This window comes from Anoplopoma fimbria, chromosome 3, assembly GCF_027596085.1.
Source record: "Anoplopoma fimbria isolate UVic2021 breed Golden Eagle Sablefish chromosome 3, Afim_UVic_2022, whole genome shotgun sequence".
NCBI lineage: Eukaryota > Metazoa > Chordata > Actinopteri > Perciformes > Anoplopomatidae > Anoplopoma > Anoplopoma fimbria.
This window is the reverse complement of record NC_072451.1, coordinates 12,464,926-12,486,633: the sequence shown is the minus strand read 5'-3', so window position 1 is coordinate 12,486,633 and position 21,708 is coordinate 12,464,926. Positions and strand designations below refer to the sequence as shown.

General features: G+C 42.3%; 1 protein-coding gene across 1 annotated transcript in view; it reads right to left on the bottom strand.

Annotated features, from left to right (window-relative positions):
- LOC129088805 (inactive N-acetylated-alpha-linked acidic dipeptidase-like protein 2) overlaps positions 1–21,708 on the bottom strand; it is a 422,940-nt gene that overhangs the window by 243,323 nt on the left and 157,909 nt on the right. The window contains exon 7 of the mRNA XM_054596036.1: positions 3,165–3,308. Within this exon, the coding sequence (XP_054452011.1) occupies positions 3,165–3,308 (144 nt within the window). The remainder of the gene's footprint in view (positions 1–3,164; positions 3,309–21,708) is intronic.

The following is a 21,708-nucleotide window of genomic DNA, read 5'->3' as shown; positions in this document are numbered from 1 at the left end:
TGTTGTTTGTGCCTATGCACCAAACGGCAGTTCGGAGTACGCGGCCTTCTTGGAGTCCTTGGGTGGTGTTCTGGAAAGGGCGCCAACTGGGGACTCCATAGTTCTTCTGGGAGACTTCAACGCTCACGTGGGTAACGATGGAGAAACCTGGAGGGGTGTGATTGGGAGGAACGGCCTGCCCGATCTGAACCCGAGTGGTGCTTTGTTGTTGGACTTCTGTGCTAGTCATGGATTGTCCATAACAAACACTGTTTGAGCATAGGGAGGTTCATAAGTGTAATTGGTACCAGAACACCCTTGGCCAAAGGTCTATGATCGACTTTGTAGTTGTGTCATCAGACCTGCGGCCGTATGTCTTGGACACTCGGGTGAAGAGAGGAGCAGAGCTGTCAACTGATCACCACCTGGTGGTGAGTTGGATCAGGTGGCGGGGGAGGCTGCCGGACAGACCCGGTAAACCCAAACGTGTAGTGAGGGTGAACTGGGAACGTCTGGCTGAGGATCCTGTTCGCAAGGTCTTCAACTCCCACCTCCGGAATAATTTCTCGTGCATCCCGGGGAGGCTGTGGACATGGAATCCGAGTGGGCCATGTTCAAATCCTCCATTGTGGAAGCTGCTGCTAGGAGTTGTGGTCGGAAGGCGATCGGTGCCTGTCGTGGCGGCAATCCAAGAACCCGCTGGTGGACACCAGCGGTGAAGGAGGCCGTCAAGCTGAAGGAGGCCTTTCGGGCTTGGTTGGCCGAGGGGTCTCCTGAATCAGCAGGCAGGTACCGGTTGGCCAGAAGGGCTGCAGCTGCGGCGGTTGCTGAGGCAAAAACCCGGGTGTGGGAGGAGTTCGGCGAGGCCATGGAGAAGGACTTTCGAATGGCCTCAAGGAAGTTCTGGCAAACCGTGAGACGACTCAGAAAGGGGAAACAGGGCTTTTCTCAGGCTGTGCTCAGCAGGGGGAGAACTGCAGACCCGGACTGGGGATATTGTCGAGGAAAGAACACTTTGAGGAACTCCTGAACCAGACCAACACGTCCTCTGTGGAAGAGGCAGAGTCTGAAGACTCAGGGGAAGACTCGTCCATATGCCTGGCGGAGGTCGTTGAGGTAGTTAAAAAGCTCTTCAGCGGCAAAGCGCCAGGAGTGGATGAGATTCGACCGGAGATGCTAAAGGCTCTGGACATTGTTGGGCTGTCTTGGTTGGCACGTCTCTTCACTGTCGCGTGGAAGTGGGGTACAGTGCCTGTGGAGTGGCAGACCGGGGTGGTGGTTCCCATTTTCAAAAGGGGGACCGGAGAGTGTGCTCCAATTATAGGGGTATCACACTGCTCAGCCTCCCCGGGAAAGTTTACTCCAGGGTGCTGGAAAGGAGGCTCCGTCCGATTGTCGAACCTCAGATTCAGGAGGAGCAATGCGGATTCCGTCCTGGACGTGGAACAGCGGACCAGCTCTTTACCTTGCAGGTCTGTTGGAGGGTGCATGGGAGTTTGCTCATCCAGTCTACATGTGTTTTGTGGACTTGGAGAAGGCCTTCGACCGTGTCCCTCGGGGAGTCCTGTGGGGGGTACTGCGGGAATATGGGGTACCTGGTTCGTTACTACGAGCCATTCGGTCCTTGTATGACCAAAGTGAGAGCTGTGTCCGGATACTCGGTACAAAGTCGAGCTTGTTCCCAGTGTGTGTTGGCCTCCGCCAGGGCTGCCCATTGTCACCAATCCTGTTTGTGATTTTCATGGACAGGATTTCAAGGCGCAGCCGGGGGGAGGAGAGTTTCTGGTTTGGGGACCTCAGAATCACATCCCTGCTTTTTGCAGATGATGTGGTTCTGTTGGCTTCTTCAGAACGTGACCTTCAGCACGCACTGGGGCGGTTCACAGCCGAGTGTGAAGCGGTCGGGATGAGAGTCAGTACCTCCAAGTCTGAGGCCATGGTTCTCTTCCGGAAAACGGTGGATTGCACCCTCTGGGTTGGGAGGGAGTTAATGCCCCAAGCGAGGGAGTTCAAGTATCTCGGGATCTTATTCACGAGTGAGGGTAATGGAGCGGGAGATGGACAGGTGGTTCGGTGCAGCGTCAGCAGTGATGCGGGCGTTGTACCAGACCGTTTTAGTGAAGAAGGAGCTGAGCCGAAAGGCAAAGCTCTCGATTTACCAGTCAATCTACGTTCCAACCCTCACCTATGGTCATGAGCTTTGGGTAGTGACCGAAAGAATGAGATCGCGAATACAAGCGGCCAAAATGAGCTTCCTTTGTAGGGTGGCTGGGCTCAGCCTTAGAGATAGGGTGAGGAGCTCAGACATCCGGAGGGAGCTCGGAGTAGAGCCGCTGCTCCTTCGCGTCGAAAGGGGCCAGCTGAGGTGGCTCGGGCATCTGATCAGGATGCCTCCTGGTCGCCTCCCTTTAGAGGTTTTCCAGGCACGTCCAACTGGTAAGAGGCCCCGGGGTAGACCCAGAACACGCTGGAGAGATTATATATCTCGTCTGGCCTGGAAACGCCTCGGGGTTCCCCAGGAGGAGCTGGAAAGTGTTGCTGGGGAGAAGGACGTCTGGAGGACCCTCCTTAGCTTGCTGCCCCCGCGACCCGGCCCCGGATAAGCGGAAGGAAATGGATGGATGGAATTAATTAATTATCAGAATACTTAATATAAAATTTTGACTTGTTTATTTTTCTGTTTATCTTTTTATCGACTACTCTACTAAATCAAAGATACGAGGCGCATCTTTAATTAAAACACACAACCGTGACATATCCTGCTACTGCACTCACCATGATTGACAGATGATGATATAATCAAGACTGCTATCATGTCTAACACTTGTAAATGGATGTTTAATTTTTCTAGAATAAACTCTACTAGTGACAAACATAGACACAACTAGAACCACTCTCTGTTCCTGTCCAGATTGTGGTGGCAGCTTTACATTCTTCTTGTCAGCAGCATCCTCCAGCTCTTCCTGGAGGATCCTGAGTTATAGGCTTAATATGTTCAGATACGTATGCAAATCTCCTCCCTGTTGTACATTACTGGAATAAAAAAGCAGGCTCTGGTTGCATGTAGGTAAACACTGTCTGTGTGGAAGGCTAAATATTGATATTAGTATTGGTTGATACATATATTTTGTTTGATGTTCAGATTGATGACAACATTTCTTTAATACTGTATTTTATGTTCTTACCTGTGTTGTGAGGCATGGCCAGAGGAATACAGGAGTCTCCCTGCCCAGCGATTGAAGAGGACAGTAACGTCTTTGCCAGGAGGGCAGAGATGGGTTGAACTAACAGTGATGTCAGACTTCCTCCAGCCTCTCTTGACACCTCAGCTATAGAGAAACACAGAAAAAGAATCAAAAGAAATGAGGTGAAACCCAGAGTAAGGGCAGAAGAGTGTCCAAGAGGTAAATCCGGAGGTCATATACCCGAAAGGTAATGTACTCAGAGGTAATATACCCATAGGTCAAATACCCAGAGGTAATGTACCCAGAGGTAATGTACCCAGAGGTAAACCCATATGTGATGTACCCAGTGGTAATGTACCCAGAGGTAATGTACCCAGAGGTAATGTACCCAAAGGTAATGTACCCATGGGTCAAATACTCAGAGATAAACCCATAGGTAATGTACCCAGAGGTAATGTACCAGAGGTAATGTACCCAGAGGTAATTTACCCAGAGGTAATGTACCCAGGGGTAATGTACCCATGGGTCAAATACCAAGAGGTAAACCGATATGTAATGTACCCAGAGGTAATGCACCCAGAGGTAATGTACCCATGGGTCAAATACCCAGAGGTAAACCCATATGTGATGTACCCAGAGGTAATGTACCCATGGGTCAAATACCCAGAGGTAAACCCAGAGGTAAACCCATATGTAATGTACCCAGAGGTAATATACCCAGAGCTTTTGTACCCAGAGACAATGTACCAGAGGTAATATACCCAGAGTTGCTACAAATGTAGCAACCAGGTGCCAGAACGTCAGCACACATCCAAGAGGAAGCTATATATTGGAAGCTATATATTGGGGGCGGCTGTGGCACATGAGGTAGAGCGCTTGTCCCGTAACCACAAGGTTGGTGGTTCAAGCCCCTCTACCGGCAACATGCCGAGGTGTCCTTGAGCGAGACACCTAACCCCCAGTTGCTCCCGGGCGCTTCATTGCAGCCCACTCTCAATGGGTTAAATGCAGAGAAATAATTTCCCCATTGTGGGACTAATAAAGGATTGATTATTATTATTATTATTATTAAAATGGCGGAAACAGTGCCACAAATACTTAAATGTAGTGATACGAAACAGCAAGCGGACAGAGCTTGTTCCACTTGGCGAACACCTTAAACCTAACCGTGGTCAGGGGCCGTGCACTTCAGGTGTCCTTTAACCGGGGAGAAGGGCCCAACTTTGAATGTTGTGTTTGCAAACCAACAAATCCTACTCATTTTTGCCTTAAGCAACTGAGGAACATATTAAAAGATACATGGGCCTGGGCATCAACTGGATATGAGGGGAATGAAGAAATATATGTTCTCTATACTAGCCTTCTCTTTTCACATTAGAAATTACACCAAAATAATAGCAAACACAGAGTGGAGTCTGTCACAAGATAAGGCTTAAGTTGTTTGTAAGTTGTTCACTTCATCTCTCAGTGATTGTTATGGACAGCAGTGTCTGATCACCCTGACTGCACTCTTATCTCAGTGTTGTTAGTTAGCGACCAGAGACTGTTTGTCCTTCACCAGTCTAATTCATCCAGAATAAAGGTGTGTATGTTTCTGGGCACCTGCTATCTCCCTATTGTTATTTATGTCCCAGCTGTGTCTTTCTTTCTCTCACCCTTCCCTCCTCCATCCTCTGAATCTAGTGGACTTTTCAGCTGCTGAAACTATGTTAGCGCAAAGGTCTGTTAGAACAGAGGGTAAATGAGCTTCCCATTAGGGTGTCTTATATTTGAAGTCCGATGTGTAGATGGAGAAGCGTTCTGGCTCCATTCCTCTTCTCCATCTACACATCGGACTTCAAATATAACTCTGCTACCTGCCACCTGCAAAAGTTCTCTGACGACTCTGCAATCGTCGGCCTCATCACTGCCGGCGATGAGAGGGAATACAGAGAACTGAACCAGGACTTCATAGGATGGTGCCGGCGGAACCGCCTCCAGATCAACTCTGGCAGGGACGCAGGAAGTCATATGAAGTGGGGGTGCTGTATGTAATCGGATGACGTCACCAAATCTAGCCCAAAGGACCAAAATGAGTTTTTCTCAGTATTTCCTCAGTTGGTTGATGTTACTACGACTATGTATCTTTAATTGATCAATCATTGATGTGTTATTAAATAACAGTTTATTATAACACACCTCATCTATTCAACAAGCGCGACATAACACTTCCATACCAGATATGCGCTTACAGTAGCGGCACCAAACACTCATGAGACTGAACTAATAACTGAGAAATAGCTGTCAGGCTTATTTATCAACAAGGCAATAAGCTTATAGCCAAGTGCATTTCATTTTTTATACAAAAAATTGATTAAGCCAGCCAGAGTTAAAGGACCTGGAGAAGGTTTCCTTACCGAAACGTCTGGCTGGGAACGAGTGTGCTGATGGCTGAACTGGTCCATCGTCGGGTACACTTGTTGCCTCGGCCGTGACTGGGGAGGTAGCCTCACTGATGCTCTCACAGCCAGTTAGCCTTAGCTGTGGAGAAAGCTGCCCTGATGATGAAGGCATCTCGTCCTCTTCCTCTTCGTGCCCTCCATCATTAGATGACTTTTTTTCTTTGGCCTTTTGCCCCCCTCTATCTTTAAAAAAATCTGAAATTCTTTTCTGGCTCATATTGCTGGCTGCTACTTTGCTAACACAAACAAACCCTGTCAATAGAACGTTGTTCTACGCCACTGTTCTTTCCGGTCTGGTTGATGTCTAAAAGTGTACCACTCATTTCAAACATTTTAAATGACATGTAAAACTACCTATAAGTATGAAAAAACAGTAGACAACATTCATATTTTGTGTTTTTATTTTAGAATAATAATTCGAAAAAAACCCAAAAAAAAAACCCCGCGGCATTGCCTGAGTTCAAGTGTTGTAGTTGCGTCTGTTGTCCACTAGAGGGGGGTGCGGCAGCACCCGGAGCACCCCACTTCCTGCGTCCCTGAACTCTGGTAAAACCAAAGAGCTGGTGGTGGACTTCCGCCGAGGAAAACACTGTCCTCCGGAACCAGTGAACATCCAGGGACAGGACATTGAGATTGTGCAATCTTATAAGTACCTGGGTGTTCACTTGAACAATAAACTGGACTGGACTAATCATACAAATTCACTGTATAAAAGGGTCAGAGCAGACTCTATCTGCTGAGGAGACTAAGGTCCTTTGGAGTGCAGGGACCACTCCTGAGGACCTTTTTCAACTCTGTGGTGGCATCAGCCATTTTTTATGCAGTGGTCTGCTGGAGCAGCAGCATCTCAGCAGCCGACAAGAAGAGACTGAACAAGCTTGTCAGGAAGGCCAGCAGTGTGCTGGGGTGTCCACTGGATACGGTGGAGGTGGTGGGAGACAGGAGGATGATGGCCAAGCTGTCATCCCTGATGAACACCACCTCTCACCCCATGCAGAACACCCTGGCAGCTCCTTCAGCCACCGGCTGCTTCACCCCCGGTGTGTGAAGGAGAGGTACCGCAGGTCCTTCCTTCCTGCTGCTGTCAGGCTGCACAACCAGCTCTGCTCCCAGCAGACCACATGACACATGACAATAAAAACACTGTGCAATAATAGTTAAAATAGTTTTTTTTTCTGTCTGTAAATATTATTATTTTTTTTTTTTATCTTGTCTTTCTTTACTATGTCTCTTGTGTGCACTTTACTCTATGCTGCTGTAAGCCTGCAAATTTCCCTGCTGCGGGACTAATAAAGGATTATCTTATCTTATCTTATCTTATCTTATACTTACATGTCATGGTTGGTGTTTGACACAACAATTATCTGCTTGTTTTAAATATTGTTTTTAACTTGTATGTTCTATTTATTTTTATTACGTATCCATGCTTAAGTTGATGTGTTCTATTTTTAACGTGGCTGCAAGACAAACTTTTGGGGCAAATTTGGGTTGGTATCACACTGACCTAGGTTTGGTGGAAATAAACTCTGGTGTGTTTTGCCCATCGAGTTGGGTTTGATTGTAAGGAATGGTGTAACTTTGACTTTGGTGCTGATTAAACAAAACTAAAAAGGGGGTCTTGTTCCAGTTCCAAGCCATTTATTTCCGGGGTGAAAGCAAAATGGACCATTAATGGATTTTGTGATGACAAAGTTAAGCTTTTGAAATTCATGATGCCCAAATTGGGGGGATTTCAGTTTTCAGTGTGTGTGCTAACAGCTTACAGCACTACCAATATACATATTGCTGTACCCTGCCTCAACTCAGCAGCTGCGGGCAGACAACTTGGTAAGTTTAACTTTGTTTTTGGCAAAATTGTTTGAAGTGTATTATAAGACATTGATTGCTTGTATACATCACCGCTTGTTTTAGAGTTTGAATAAGGTGTCATAGTCTCTTGTGGCTGAAATGAAATGTATTACTAGTCAAAGCTTTTTCAACTCTTCTCACTGATGAAAGTAGCTTAGAAAACATGATCCTGGGAAAACCTTTTTTCTTCACCAGGCACAACTTTTTTCCCCCTACCTGCTTCCCAGATGAAAAGGAATAGTAAATAAACTAAGAAACTCCTGGTAAAACCTTTTTTTTTTCACCTGTCCTTATGTCATTAACCCTCATAGGGTGTTCGTATTTCTGTTACACAGGAGGTGCTGCTGGGTCTGGTGGACCCATTGCCTTTTAATTCAACATAATCATTTTAATATAATCTTTTTTTTTTTTAATACTCACCAGATGGTTACTTCAACCAAATTGCAAGAAATATAAACAACACATATGTTAAATTTGTTCCCTTTCCCTTTGTTAAATCACATTTATGAAAAGAGGTGCCACTCGTTTTTCTTTATTTTTTTATTAAAATGTAACAAAATAAGGAAATGCATCATAAACAGGCATAACTGGGAAACATAAACATAAACATACTCAATAACATCTGTCTGAACAACAAATTAAGGCATTTGAACATGGCAATTATACTTATATCAGACTATACCACACATGAGGACTTGATGTCTTGTGCATGAGTGACTGCCAAGCGTGTAGGTCCTGGTAGCATCCGAATCACATTGGCAGCCATGCGGGGGGTTCATTTCTTGAGCAGGTAGACCATTCAATTCTGCCATTTTTTGACATCCATATGTTGTCATTTGCAAGCTGCTGACAGTCTAGTCCAATGTCTGGCTGCTCAATGGCTGGTTCTATGGCTGGCTGCTCACCGGCTGGTCCTGCGGCTTGCTGCGCATCGGCTGGCCCTGGGGCTGGCTGCTGGCGGGCTGGTCCTGGGGCTAGCTGCTTGCGGGCTGGTCCTGGGGTTCTCTTGAGTTTCGGAGTAGGCTGACGGGCTGGTCCTACGGCTGGCTGCTGGCGGGCTGGTCCTGGGGCTAGCTGCTTGCGGGCTGGTCCTGGGGTTCTCTTGAGTTTCGGAGTAGGCTGACGGGCTGGTCCTACGGCTGGCTGCTCACGGGTTGGTCCTGGGGCTGGCTGCTTGCTGCCTGGTCCTGCCTGCTCATGGGATGGTCCTGGGGTTGGCTGCTTGCTGCCTGGTCCTGCCTGCTCATGGGATGGTCCTGGGGCTGGCTGCTCGCAGGCTTGTCCTGGCTGCTGAAGGGCTAGTCCTGAGGCTCTTCTACGTTTGGGAGCTGGCTGATTCTGATCCTCCTCTTCAAGCTCAGTGTCCGACTCGGCATTTTCGGAAATGTTGTCCTCACTTTCTGACACTATTTCCTCTGCATCACTATCAAATCCCTCTGTCTCTTCAAAAAACATCTGCAAGGCAGTCTGAACAGAGAATCGCTTTGCCATCTTGATCAGTCGTGATATGGAACCACGCTGACAGAGCCTTTTTATAGTGTCAGGTCCCCAAACTTGGTTCCCGCAAGTCAGAGGGTGAAATGTGTGGGAATATGGGTGTAGATAGTGTTGGGTTCTCAAATTTTGCCACAATGTTGCAACCTTGTGCGGGAACAGTGGGCGCCCACTGTGGCTTCTCGCACCAAGGGTACGAGAACCTGCTCTACTCTCCTCTCTCACACACACACACACACACACACACACACACACACACACACACACACACACACACACACACACACACACACACACACAGAGAGGAGGAAGGGAAAATGAGGGTGCACAGGACCTTTGATTTCCACACTTAAACTAGCTCCGGGTCCACTGGACCCGAACACCCTGTGTGTAATATAAATGTGATGGGGGGTATACAGGGGGGTCATTGAAAATGTTTTCTGATTCATGTTCCTCACAGAAAATGAGCCAAAGCCAATGAATCTTAGTTCAAAAAAATAATTATTTGTATCACTTTGATTAAGCTAAAAACTGAAAACGGGTCCCACAGACCCGAACACCTTATAAGGGTTAACACATGAGAGAAAACAATTTAGATAAGACTTAGATCACCACAATTAGTTTTTTCTCACTAAACTTGTTGTACATAATAACAGAAAAAAATAAGCAAATGGTTTGTGGAAATTCTTAATGTGATCCTATGTTTTTTCAATTGTAATTAAAATGGTTAAATCATATTGTAATCTGTGTGTTGATACTTTGCAGCTGCCTGTTTCATTTGATTTGATAAAGGTTCAATGGACCCAAGTCACTTTACTTCTAGAGCACAAAGTTAGGTTGTACAGAGTTAAAAAGTGATTACTAAAAGGAGCATTATACCCACGTCTGCAAGAGGATCAACATAGATTAGACATACCATCACTCTTTCCTGACTTTCATGCTGTTAGGTTATCAGAGTAAACTTCCTGTTTTATTAAAATGGATGATTGAAGGGAAAGTTGAATGATTCTTGAGATATCTTAGATGAGAGGACCATTATGCATGAAGAAAGCACTCTAGAGCTTCATACATATACATAGAGTGACACACCCTCCCATCCACACACCCCCAGATTGTGAGGCTGACTTGGTCATTAGATGGTTGTAGTTCCTCTGATAGGTTATATGGAATGCTCAACCAAGATACTGAAAATGCTTGACCTGCAAATGGCTTATGAAAACTGTCAAAGTGAGTTATCCAAATGAATGTTAAATTTGCGTCCAGCCAATCTAGTTAATGGTGCACGGTAGTTGGATTCTTGCAGAATTGCAAGTTCACATATCACTCAAACTGTCACAATTCTGCTTCCATACTCACCTGTCAGTAGCTCACCCCTGTCACTCTGCCTCACTCACCTAATTAGCTCACTCAGTTCACCTGCCAGCCACTCCCTGTCATCCTGCCTCACACTCACCTCTCAGCCACGCCTATCTCATCAGCTCAATCACTCTCACCTGCCCACTCTGCTGCACCTACTCACCTCAGTATATAAACCCCAATCACTCACTCACTTGTTGCCATATCGTTCTCCGCATTCATGCCAGACTTTCCAGCGTTTTCCCTCCGACTGATTTTCCCGTTGCCGACCCTGCCTGTTTGGACTTCTCCGCCTTGCCCCCGACCACGAGATTCTTGCCTTGCCTCTAATAAAGCTTCTTCCTACTACTCTGTGTGTCTGTCGTACTGCTTTTGGGTCCTTACCACACCTGTTACACAAACATCCATCTCTTCAGGCTTCAATTAATGTTTTTATGAGCAAGGACCAATCTAGCGTCCTGTGAGGAGCTACAAGCAGCTAGTGGCGTGGCATAGGTGTGTGCAAGATGACACAGAGAGGAGACTGTTTGTTAAAAACAACATGGCGGCTCCTGAAGAGATTATTTTAGATGCTGTAATGGCATCAGTTATAGCTGAACTGGATAGGATTTCTTCATTTAAAGAAGAGCAAAGAACGACACCGAAGGCTTTTCTAGATGGAAAAGATGTTTTCGCTCTTCTCTCAACTGGCTTCAGTAAAAATTAGATTGACAGATGGTTCATCCATTTGCCTGCCATCCTACAAATTAAAGTTTCCAATGATGGCTTATCAGATGATTCTGTGTAACAAACCATCTGCCGGGTCAGGTGAGACTATAATATTACAACTACAACTCCTGTTTATCTGTACTACAAATAACATAACTCATCACAACATCTTTATCACATATAAAGTAATTTCATTCAATCAACATTGTCCCTTTGTTCCACCACACTTCTATATTTCATTGTATCCTAATATATTCACAAGACTATTATGACACTGTCCGATGTTTTCAGCAAATCCCTTTAAAATGATGAATTCCAACTTGAAAATGTGTGCCGTTGCCTTTTTTTGTCCCAGTTAAGCAACAAATACAATATCTTCAAACAAATTGGAGCTGCAGCCGGTCATAGCCGACAAAGACATGGCGCATCATAAAGGAATGCATCCTGCATTCATAAAATCTCTGTTTCCTCAGCCAGTTGGATTTTGTAAACAACAGACATTGACTAAAGCATATTGTTACTTTTCCGCTTCTTTTGCATCTGATCCATACTTTGTCCAAGTTTGTGAATAATCTATACTCTAACCTTAGCTCTGAGGACAAGTTCAGCATCCCTTGAAAAATGCCTTGTGTCTTTGAACAAAACCTCTTGTCAATAGCCTTCTGTGGCTGGATGAGAGAGTGCCATGGCGGCATTCCAGCTCAACAAGATGATTAATAATCAACGAATGACACGGGAGACGAGACAAGGGGGAGATGGGGGAAGGTGGATAGACAAGGGGTGACAAGATGGGATAGGGAAAATAAGGTAAAAAGTGAAGATGGAAAGGAAGGTCAGAAGATGGTTGGAAAAGATCTGAGTAAAAGATGCATGGTTAGAGGAGAAGAAAGGGGGTAAGGCAAAAAGTGAATAGTATATGAAGCAACAGGCAAGTCGAAGGTTGAGAGAAGATGAGCAGAGGGGAAGGAAAGGACAAAAGTGCTGAGAAGACATTGGAGGTTGCAGGGGAAGAAAAATGCAGAGCTAGGGTAAAATAAGGACTGTTCGGGGAGTAGAGAGAGTGGGGAAGTAGAGAGAACAATGGGGGATAGTGTAGGAGAAGTGTGACAGCATGGCTAGAGAAGAGAGTAACACTGAATATGGCAAAATAAATTTTACGCATTAACTATGGAACAAGCTGGATTTTAAATTAAAATTTTGTAATCTACAACATGCAAAAAAGAAGATAATAAAACAAAGGAGGTTCACTCCATGGAGTAACCCTCAAACCCAAAAATCGAGGCGAACATCATGAAGAATTGAAAAGATATGGCGTTCCACCAATTTGGAAGACTCTTGGTTTGTCTGGCGAGATAGTCTAACTTTCACCAATTGACTTCAACAATTTTAGTTTAGACCTTTAGATATCAATCTGTCTCTACCAACAGGCCATGTACCAAAGTCCTTCAAACTAGCTGTAATTAAACCTCTTCTTAAGAAACCCACTTTTGATCCAGAGGTGTTGGCTAACTATAGACCTATATCTAACCTTCCCTTCCTCTCCAAGATCTTCGAGAAAGCAGTCGCAAATCAGCTGTGTGACTTTCTGCATAACAATAGTTTATTTGAGGATTTTCAGTCAGGATTTAGAATGAATTATAGCACAGAGACAGCACTGGTGAAAATGACCATTGACCTTCTAACTGCATCAGACAAAGGACTTGTCTCTGGACTTAGTGCTACAATCATCACCATTAACCATCACATCCTATTACAGAGACTAGAACATTTGATAAGCATTAAAGGAACTCCACTTAACTGGTTTAAGTCCTATTATTTTAGATTGATCCCAGTTCGTATATGTAAGCGATGAATCCTCCATGAATACCAAAGTAAGTCACGGAGTTCCACAAGGGTCTGTGCTTGGACCAATTTTTTCACCTTAGAATTGCTTCCTTTAGACTATATTGTCAGAAAACACTCCATAAACTTTCATTGTTATCCAGACGATTACATCTATAGATCAAGCAAGGACAAAACCAACTAGTTTGCTAAACTTCAATCATGCCTTAAGGACATCAAACCTGGATGACCTGCAACTTCCTGATGTTAAACTCAGACAAAACTGAAGTTAATCTACTAGATGGCATTGCCTTGGCATCCAGAACCTCAGAGTTATCTTTAATTAGGATCTGTCCTTTAACTCCCAGATAAAACAAATTTCAAGAAATGTATTTTTCTTGTTCTTGAATTTGTTACCTCTAGACTAGATTACTGCAACTCCTTATTATCAGGCTGCTCTAATAAGTCTCTTAAATTTCTCCAGTTGATCCAGAATGCTGCAGCACGTGTACTAACAAAAACTAAGAAAAAAGATCATATTACTCCGGTATTAGCTTCTCTGCACTGGCCCTTCAAATATAATTTAAAATACTTCTCCTCACCTACAAAGCTCTAATTGGCCAGGCACCGTCTTATCTTAAGGAACTTATAGTTCCATATTTCCCAACTAGAGAGCTGCGTTCCCTGAATGCAGGGTTACTTGTGCTTCCTAGAGTTTAAACAGTAGGATGGGAGCCAGAGCCATTAGTTATCAAGCTCCTCTTCTGTGGAACCAGGTTCCAATTTCAGTCCGGGGGGCAGACACACTCACCACCTTTAAGAGTAGGCTTAAGACCTTCCTTTTTGATAGCGCCTATAGTTAGTGCTGGCTCATGTTTGCCTTGGTCCAGCCCCTAGATATGCTGTTAGGCCTGCGGACTACATAGGATACACTGAGCTCCTCTCTCTTCTTCTCTCTCCATCTTTATGTTTGAATTATGCAGAATACTGACTTTGCTTCTTCCCTGGAGTCTTTGTGCTTTCTCGCCTCACAGGTTTCCATGAATCGTGGTTATATCTGCACCGTGGTCGTGCCTCCTGCTGTGGCCCTGCTGACACCTACTGCTACTACCCTTATTATTATTAGTCACATACCTACAACTATTCCCTATATCATTATTGTTTTTATTATCATTATTTTTCTACAATATCCACTGCTGCCGTTATTATTAGTAGTTGTATTTTTTCCATTGTTATTCTGTTATTTTTTCTTCCCTTTAAAGGTTTTTTTGGTGGGGGAGTTTTTCCTGTTCCGATCAGAGGGTCCTGGGACAGAGGATGTCGTCTGTTTTAAAAAATGTAAATCCCTCTGAAGCAAACTTTTGCTTTTGGGCTTTACAAAATAAATTGTATTAACAATGACGGCAACCAGATGAGCAGATTGATAATCTCTGTGTTGTAAAATATATTTTCCACAGCAGGTTATGCTGTCAGTTCAGGTTATTATGGGTCAGGAATTACCGAGGTTGTGTTAAGTGTACAGCACGTTCACACAGTCCGCTTTAGAGACATGTACCATTCACTGCACGCTCATAACTGTTTGCAAATAATCCTCCTGTATGGAACGGTTTGTGTTCTGGTAGAATGCCACTGGAGTGCTATGAGAGCTTCCTCGGTCCTGGGCTCTCTAGCTCAAATGGTGCAGATTAATGGCCCCTAGTCAACGGCATGAATTCCAATTCAACCTTGAGGAAACTGGACAGGCAGCTAAATCCATGGGATGCGTGATTCAGGTGCCATGTTTGTAATTCAATATTATTATCATCTGATCAATTGCTCCGTGTGCAGTTGTGCTATGTTAAAGAGTGGCCAGTGATGCCAGCTAGTAAGTTTTACATTTTAGTTCACTTCCTTCACTAAGACAGGCAAAAATGAATCAACTGTAAATCAAAGCTCAGTTTTGGGTTGGAAAGAGATACAGGACAAGATGAGGAGACTGAAAGATGCTGCCCATTCTCACCAGGATAGGATTAGCATTACGTCCCTGTTCTGTTGAACAAAAACAAAATCTCTCCTGATCCAATTCAAACTATGTAATTCTCACACATATGTTATTGGTTTATACATTGAAACCTATAGGCTTTACTTATCAACACAAACAGCTAGCATAGTTATAGTGTAATAAAATAGTATTATTATATAAATACACTATTGTAAACACACATTTCTATAATTCATATCTAAAATGATGCAAACTCAAATTCAAAGATGAAATAAAGAAGGTGTACATATTTTTAATAAATACACACAGGAAAGACAAGGAGTCACCATACACTGTGTACAAGAAGTGGATGTGATCATTGTGATGTCATCCATTAGATTTTTGTAACCAGTGAACAGAAGTGACCATGTTTGTACTGCGGAAGAGTGATAAAGAGATCCTGTATATGGCTGTGATAGTTGTACCGACCTGTCACCGCCCTAAAGCATACCCTGCTTTGTAGTCTATTTCACTCTAAATGGGACTATGATTTATGATGATAGCGATTGAAACCATAAACTTGTGTACAATGTTAACGACGGTAATAAAACAGGATGGAACTATGGTCATTTTCTCAAGGACTTTCATACAATCAGACTTCTTTTTGCAACTAGAAGTCTCCTCCTGATGGCCAAAAGGGAGAATGCGAGTTTAAGGCACTTCTGCATTCGCTTTACTTTTCAGAAGCCAAGGTTGCTGCCTTGAAATACAAAGGGTGAGAGAGAAGAGTAGTCCCTAGGCCTACTTCTCCCCAGCATGAGCCTTCAGGTGTCCCCCTCCAAATATCTGTTGAGGATGAAGACCTCTTTGCAACTTCTCCCCAGCATGAGCCTTCAGGTTTGTGTGTGTGTGTGTGTGTGTGTGTGTGTGTGTGTGTGTGTGTGTGTGTGTGTGTGTGTGTGTGTGTGTGTGTGTGTGTGTGTGTGTGTGTGTGTTTATTTGTGGAGGGGTTGCCCAGGCTGTCAATGCAATATTTAACTTGATTCTCATGTTTACTGCTTGACAGACCATTTAACTAGTTCCCACTGACATGGATTAAAAACTATTGTTATCCAAATTATACTCTCCAACATCTTAAAATGCACATATTTAGATCAGAATAAAAAATAATGTTGGGGGGCATGCCCTTAAACCCTCAAAGTAAGCTTCATTTTTGGACCTTTGTTTTTCTAAAACCCTGTGTACAGCCATGCCCCTTTCTGGTCAGGATAACAAGCTTACAGTTTGCTAGTTTACACAGCTTGGATTTTTCTCCTCTGTGAGCTACTGAATCAATGATGTACAATCTGGAGAACAAAACACCATGGGGAAAGGCTTTGTTCACAGAAAGTAAAAAGAAGCTTGGACAGCATCTTCCTGCCTTGTTCATCAAGAAGCACTGTTTAAATAGCCCTTACGTATTCATCTTATACTGCCTATTTCACAAAGATGAATGTATGCATTTCGCTGTGCCACTTACTGGTGCGAGTAGATCACAATTTATTATATCAACACCAACGCGACATAAATTAGATAATACAGCTACAATTAATGCTAGGCATGGCATATGGGAGGGGAGTCTGCTGCTTTTTGCAGATCATCAGGGCTGGTTATAATCATCAGAAAGAGACCTTTAATGGAAATGTATAATAGTAGCTATTCATCTTATAAAGAGTGTTCTGTTATAGTTGGTAAACCATTAACTGAGAAAAATCTTTATGTAAAATAAAGATTCTTGTTTTGAGTTTAAAAATATGGATGTCTTAGAAAACAATATTTAATTTCCTGGAACCATGAAGAAATACTTAGAGCTCTAAAATGATATTAAGAGCATCAATATTGATATTCAGACAAAATATGGAGGAGGACCCTTCATAGTAGCACTTTGCACTTCAAAACTCTTCATCCAGAACTATCTCTAAACCCTCATTAAAAGATGCATGAGAACGACTGTCTTTTATGTTGGCCTTCTCTCTCTCCACATAAATCATGTTTTGACAAGCTTCTTACATGTATTTTATTCAAATTTATCACGTATATGTACTTTCTGTTTTCTGGAAAACACTGATTGTGTGATGTCATTATTATGTATGCCACCTTTAATAGTGGGAACTGGCCCTAAATACAAACATTAAGCAACGAATCCAATCCAACTCTCAACCAGGCCAATGACCATGCATATTTATAACACAATATACAGAGTTAAAATACCTTGCACTTAAATGTCAAGGCTTGGATCTGAGTCCATCAACATTTGTTTTCAGCTGAAAAAAAAACGGTTTGGGTGTTGTTGCTTTTTTAAAAGGGAGATAAGATTATCATGTTGGATCTCCTCTTCTCTCCATTCTCTGAATGTTCAGTATTGCGAGAACTCAACAAATCAATACCTGGGCCATCAAACCACTTGGATGAAAAACTGTCAAGAGTAAGTGTAACTGAGAGAAACCGCCTGATTTCCCAACTGATGTCTATGTACAGTATCATCGGCAATTTACATGATGATGTATTGTTAAAGGGCCACTGCAACATGTTTCAACTTCAATTGTTTAATTATTTTAATGTTGATTGTTTAATATTATAAATGTTATAATATTAATATACCAATTTTTCTTTTAGCATTATTATAGAGACATCTCAATCTGGCCTCGAGAGTCTGTCTTTTTTAAAGTTAGATAAGTCATGATATGCCCATAATAGTATTTACCTAAAGGGTAAAGATGACATTCTTCTATGATTTTCTTATTCTCAACATATGCCACGAAAAGACCAAAACCAACAGTATGCCCATTTGTTCTTACAGTGGATTTGGGTCTTTAAATACATATACTGAATATGTGGTTTAATTTCTTAAACAACTGGGATCTGTAGTTGAAATATATCAGGCTTTTAAAATACGTTCAATATTTGTAATATAATTAATTAGTCTTTTTATTTCAAAATTTTCATGGCATTTGTTTGAATTAGATGAATATGGAATATAACTAGCCATACACTTTAAAGTACAGTAGTTTATATAATTCAACTTTTCTATTAGGTAACAATCTTTAGGGATATCCATCGTTAAGTCTTCCAAACCACACAGGCTTGCTAATGTTTGGTGTCATTGTTGAATAGCGGGCAGCAGTGTAAGAACCCAAACACATCCAGGCAGGCAGGGGGCAATAGAATGATGACAAAGAACAAAGGGATGAGGAGGCATTAATGGGGACTGGGGAGTGAGAACAGGTAAGCAGGAGGTGACCACAAGACTAACGAGAGACAGGTGAAACTGTCAGGACGGTGCAGGCAATGAACAAAGGCGGGAAAACACACAAGGCCAGGACGTAAAACCAAAGATGACACATGAGGAGTGAACTTTAAAAAAAAAAGGAAACCAACTTAACAAAATCAAAGATCATGACAGTTTGGTTTGGTGTTTTCTCTTGTTAGGTCTGAATCCAAAATAAGGTTTCTAAACAACTGGAAGGCTATTGACGTAAACATGTATTTATCTTGGCCATAAGGTGTATTGATGATGGTGTCTCAAATAGCTTACCAAGTCTTAAATCCTTTCCAAAGGTTAAAAGGTAAACGAGTGAATCATTTGGTATGAATGAAAACAGAGAAAATTACGAAATGGATTGGCCTTTTATAACAATTTGGGCAGGTCTGTCTGAATTATTGAAAAATAATTTACCAGCTAGTTAACGTAATGAAAAGAGGCTTCAGAGTTCTGCAAAGGTAAACCTAACATTCTCAACAAATGCAGACAGTCAGCAATTACAATCATTTCACTTGAAGGGTAGGTAGTTTCAAGATATTTGAAAATGTCTCAATAGCTAAGAGAACATTTCCAGTCCTTTAGATTCCAGATATACATTTACTCTTGCAAGAGTAAGTCTGTATTCGTACACTCACAAATTCTGCAACAGTTTGCAAAGTGTGTTGAATTCTGCAAACTAATTGAATTTGTGAAGGCCTGTTAATGAACACTGCTTAGTTGGCAAAAGATCCTTCGACAAATTGTTATCAGCTAAATTCAGTTGTTTTGCTCAGATCTAAGAACAAGTACAACATGCCACAATCCATGACATAAATGTCACAACCAAAACTAGTATGGCCATTAGCTCTGAGAAAAAGTTTTCTTGAAACCAAACATTCATTAATCTCTGGCTTGTTTAGTATGTGGTTCCAGTCATTCCATTGCTATTACAGTGTATAGTGCAAGTAAATGGCTAACTCAAATGGCTGTAAACATGTTCATCTTGGTTAAAAATGTCCTTCATGGTTTAAAAGAATGTTCTTCTTGAGGAAGTTGTAGTGACAACAGTGATGCAGTGCTTAAACATTTTAGTAAGTCACAACTGATACCAGTTCCAAGAAATAAACTACTGGGACTGCAAGGTTTACCCCCACTGTAGCTGAGACAGCAGGAGTCCCCTGAGATGGTAATGTAGTACAACATGGAGCTCAATCTGAAGCATGCTATTTAATGCTTACATTCACAATACTTTTACCCTCAACACAAGCATCTATCTTTTTTGTTAGTTGAAAATTGATAGATTAACCTTTCAAAATGTATTATTTTGATCGATAATAGATCATAGCATTTTTTGTATTTTGTATGCATGTATCTGTAATTGCATAAAGTCTGATCATCCCTACTGTATTCTTTACTTGGTATAATATCTGTGTCCGTGTTTTTCGGTTGAAGTAATGTGGGTTGGCCAAAAGACTGACTCGCCAATCCGAGACAGACAGAGGGCATTCTGACTTGTTGGCAAATTCTAATTGAACCGGGTTATGTTGAGTCGGGGTGGTGGCACTACAGTCCATCACCACATCCAAAGAGAGATGTTCGTGATTGGTGAAATATAAAGCCAGGTACAGTAAATGTAAGTATTATTTACATTTATTCATCAAAATTATATGTCTTTACTCAGCAGTTCTTGCTCCTGAAACATAACATTTTATAAAACATTAACTTAACATGAACTTGTGTATGTGTCAATATGAATGGCCATGTGGATATTTCTAAGAGAGGAGGAGAAAGAAAAGTATGAAAGACAGATGATAGAGAGACAGACAATTTTAGACATGAAACAAATGAGATGGCAGGAAGCATCACACGGTCTCCCACAGTGATCAAAGCAGAGGAGAGCACTGCATTACAGCTAATAAGCCCTGCAGGAGGGTCCTCTCCCATCATCCCCATGAATATCTGACACCTCGCCATTACACACTTTGCTAAGCTCACGCCAGCAGACAGAAATGAAGGAGAGACAGGGATGGAGACATAAGGAGAGAAATAAATTCAGAATAGAAAGAGATGATTCAGTTCCTCTAAAACACAAACCTAAATTAAATCTGTTTTGTCTTTTAATAATGAGGACAGAATTATTCATGTTTTTTGTTTCATCTGCTCCTTGCTTTCTCCCCTTTGCCTTTGGCAGCTCAGTCTAGTCGCTGCAAAATGCTTTTTATGGCTTTTGTCTAAATCCAATCACATACAGTGGGTTCTTCATTATGTCAGTGCTGGCCTCAAAGGGGCTGGCATTGTTTCTTACTTGTTATTCCATAGTCTCAGATGGCAGCTTCTTCTTTCCTTGCCGTCCACTCTATCTAGAAAATGGCACCATAAAGATGCATTCAAAACTGTTTGTGCAGTCTGTGTTTATTCACCCTAGACAGCCAGTGTAACAACTGTATAGATGTTAGGTGTGGCTATCTAGAAATGTATGGTAGCTTCTGCCTGATCTCAGAACCCAGCAGGAACTCCATTTCTATCAATTTTTTAGTCTCTCTCTCTCTCTATTCCCACCTTTGCTAATTTTTCATCTCAGACATGTCAGTTGGAGACACATAGAGCAAATTTAAAGTCTTTCCATTCACTTAATTTGCTAAGAAATGCCACTTGAATCAGCATCCAGTGGAGCTCAAGACTAAAAGTTTGAAAATGAAAAAGAACATACTGTGGGTAGGGGGGTTAGTTAGCTTAATACTATAGCCCCCTCTCCTCTCTGCTCAAGGCTAGCATCTCCAGGCTGCATTAGCTGCTTGTAGTACAACAACTCCCTAATCTTACTGTAGGCAGTTGAGTTGCATTGTGGGTAATGTGTGTAAATGCTAAAGGGAACCTGAAGATAAAGGGAACTGTAGAAAAAAAAGACAATATCTCTGCTTCAGATCACTGAGCAAAACACTAGACATATAATTCATAGTTAGTACTAGGCAGTTGGTTATGTTTTGTTATGTGGCAGAAAGATATATTTCTGTACAAACAAGTACTGAAAAAATCAACTGTGAGTCAGTGTCGCATTTTAATACTTTGTCTTGTCAGAGTTAAGTAGATGGAGCCCATCAAAACCTGGTTCTGAATGAAGAGCAGTTCCGGCTCAGTTCCACAGTATCTTTAGGAAGGTCTGATTCCACACATTAGTCTGGTACAGGGGGGAAAAATGCTCTGGCTTCTTTGTCTTTCTATAGACCAATCACAATTGTCTCAGCACAGGATGCAGCGACAGTGCACTTAGGCTACATCCACACTTATAAGATTTTGTTTAAAAATGTGGTTTTAAAACTAAAACGATCTCCGTCCACTCATGCATTTCAGAATCTTTTTCAAAATGATTTCCGCAAAGAATAGCTCCCCAGAAAACAAATATTCCATGGATATTTTACTTCACTGTGTAAATAGGAAGTGTATTTGTTGCTTGGTTAGATATATTACGACAGAGTATTATACTACTTTGCAATAAAAATAAACTGGTTGTGCTTGATACTTAAGAACTTCCTAAAATCTTCCTCTTTAAAGTCAAAGGTTTTAGAAGTTTTATTTTTCAAACTTAGTTACAACACTGCAGGTCTAACTCTATCTCTCTCACACAGAAATCAAATT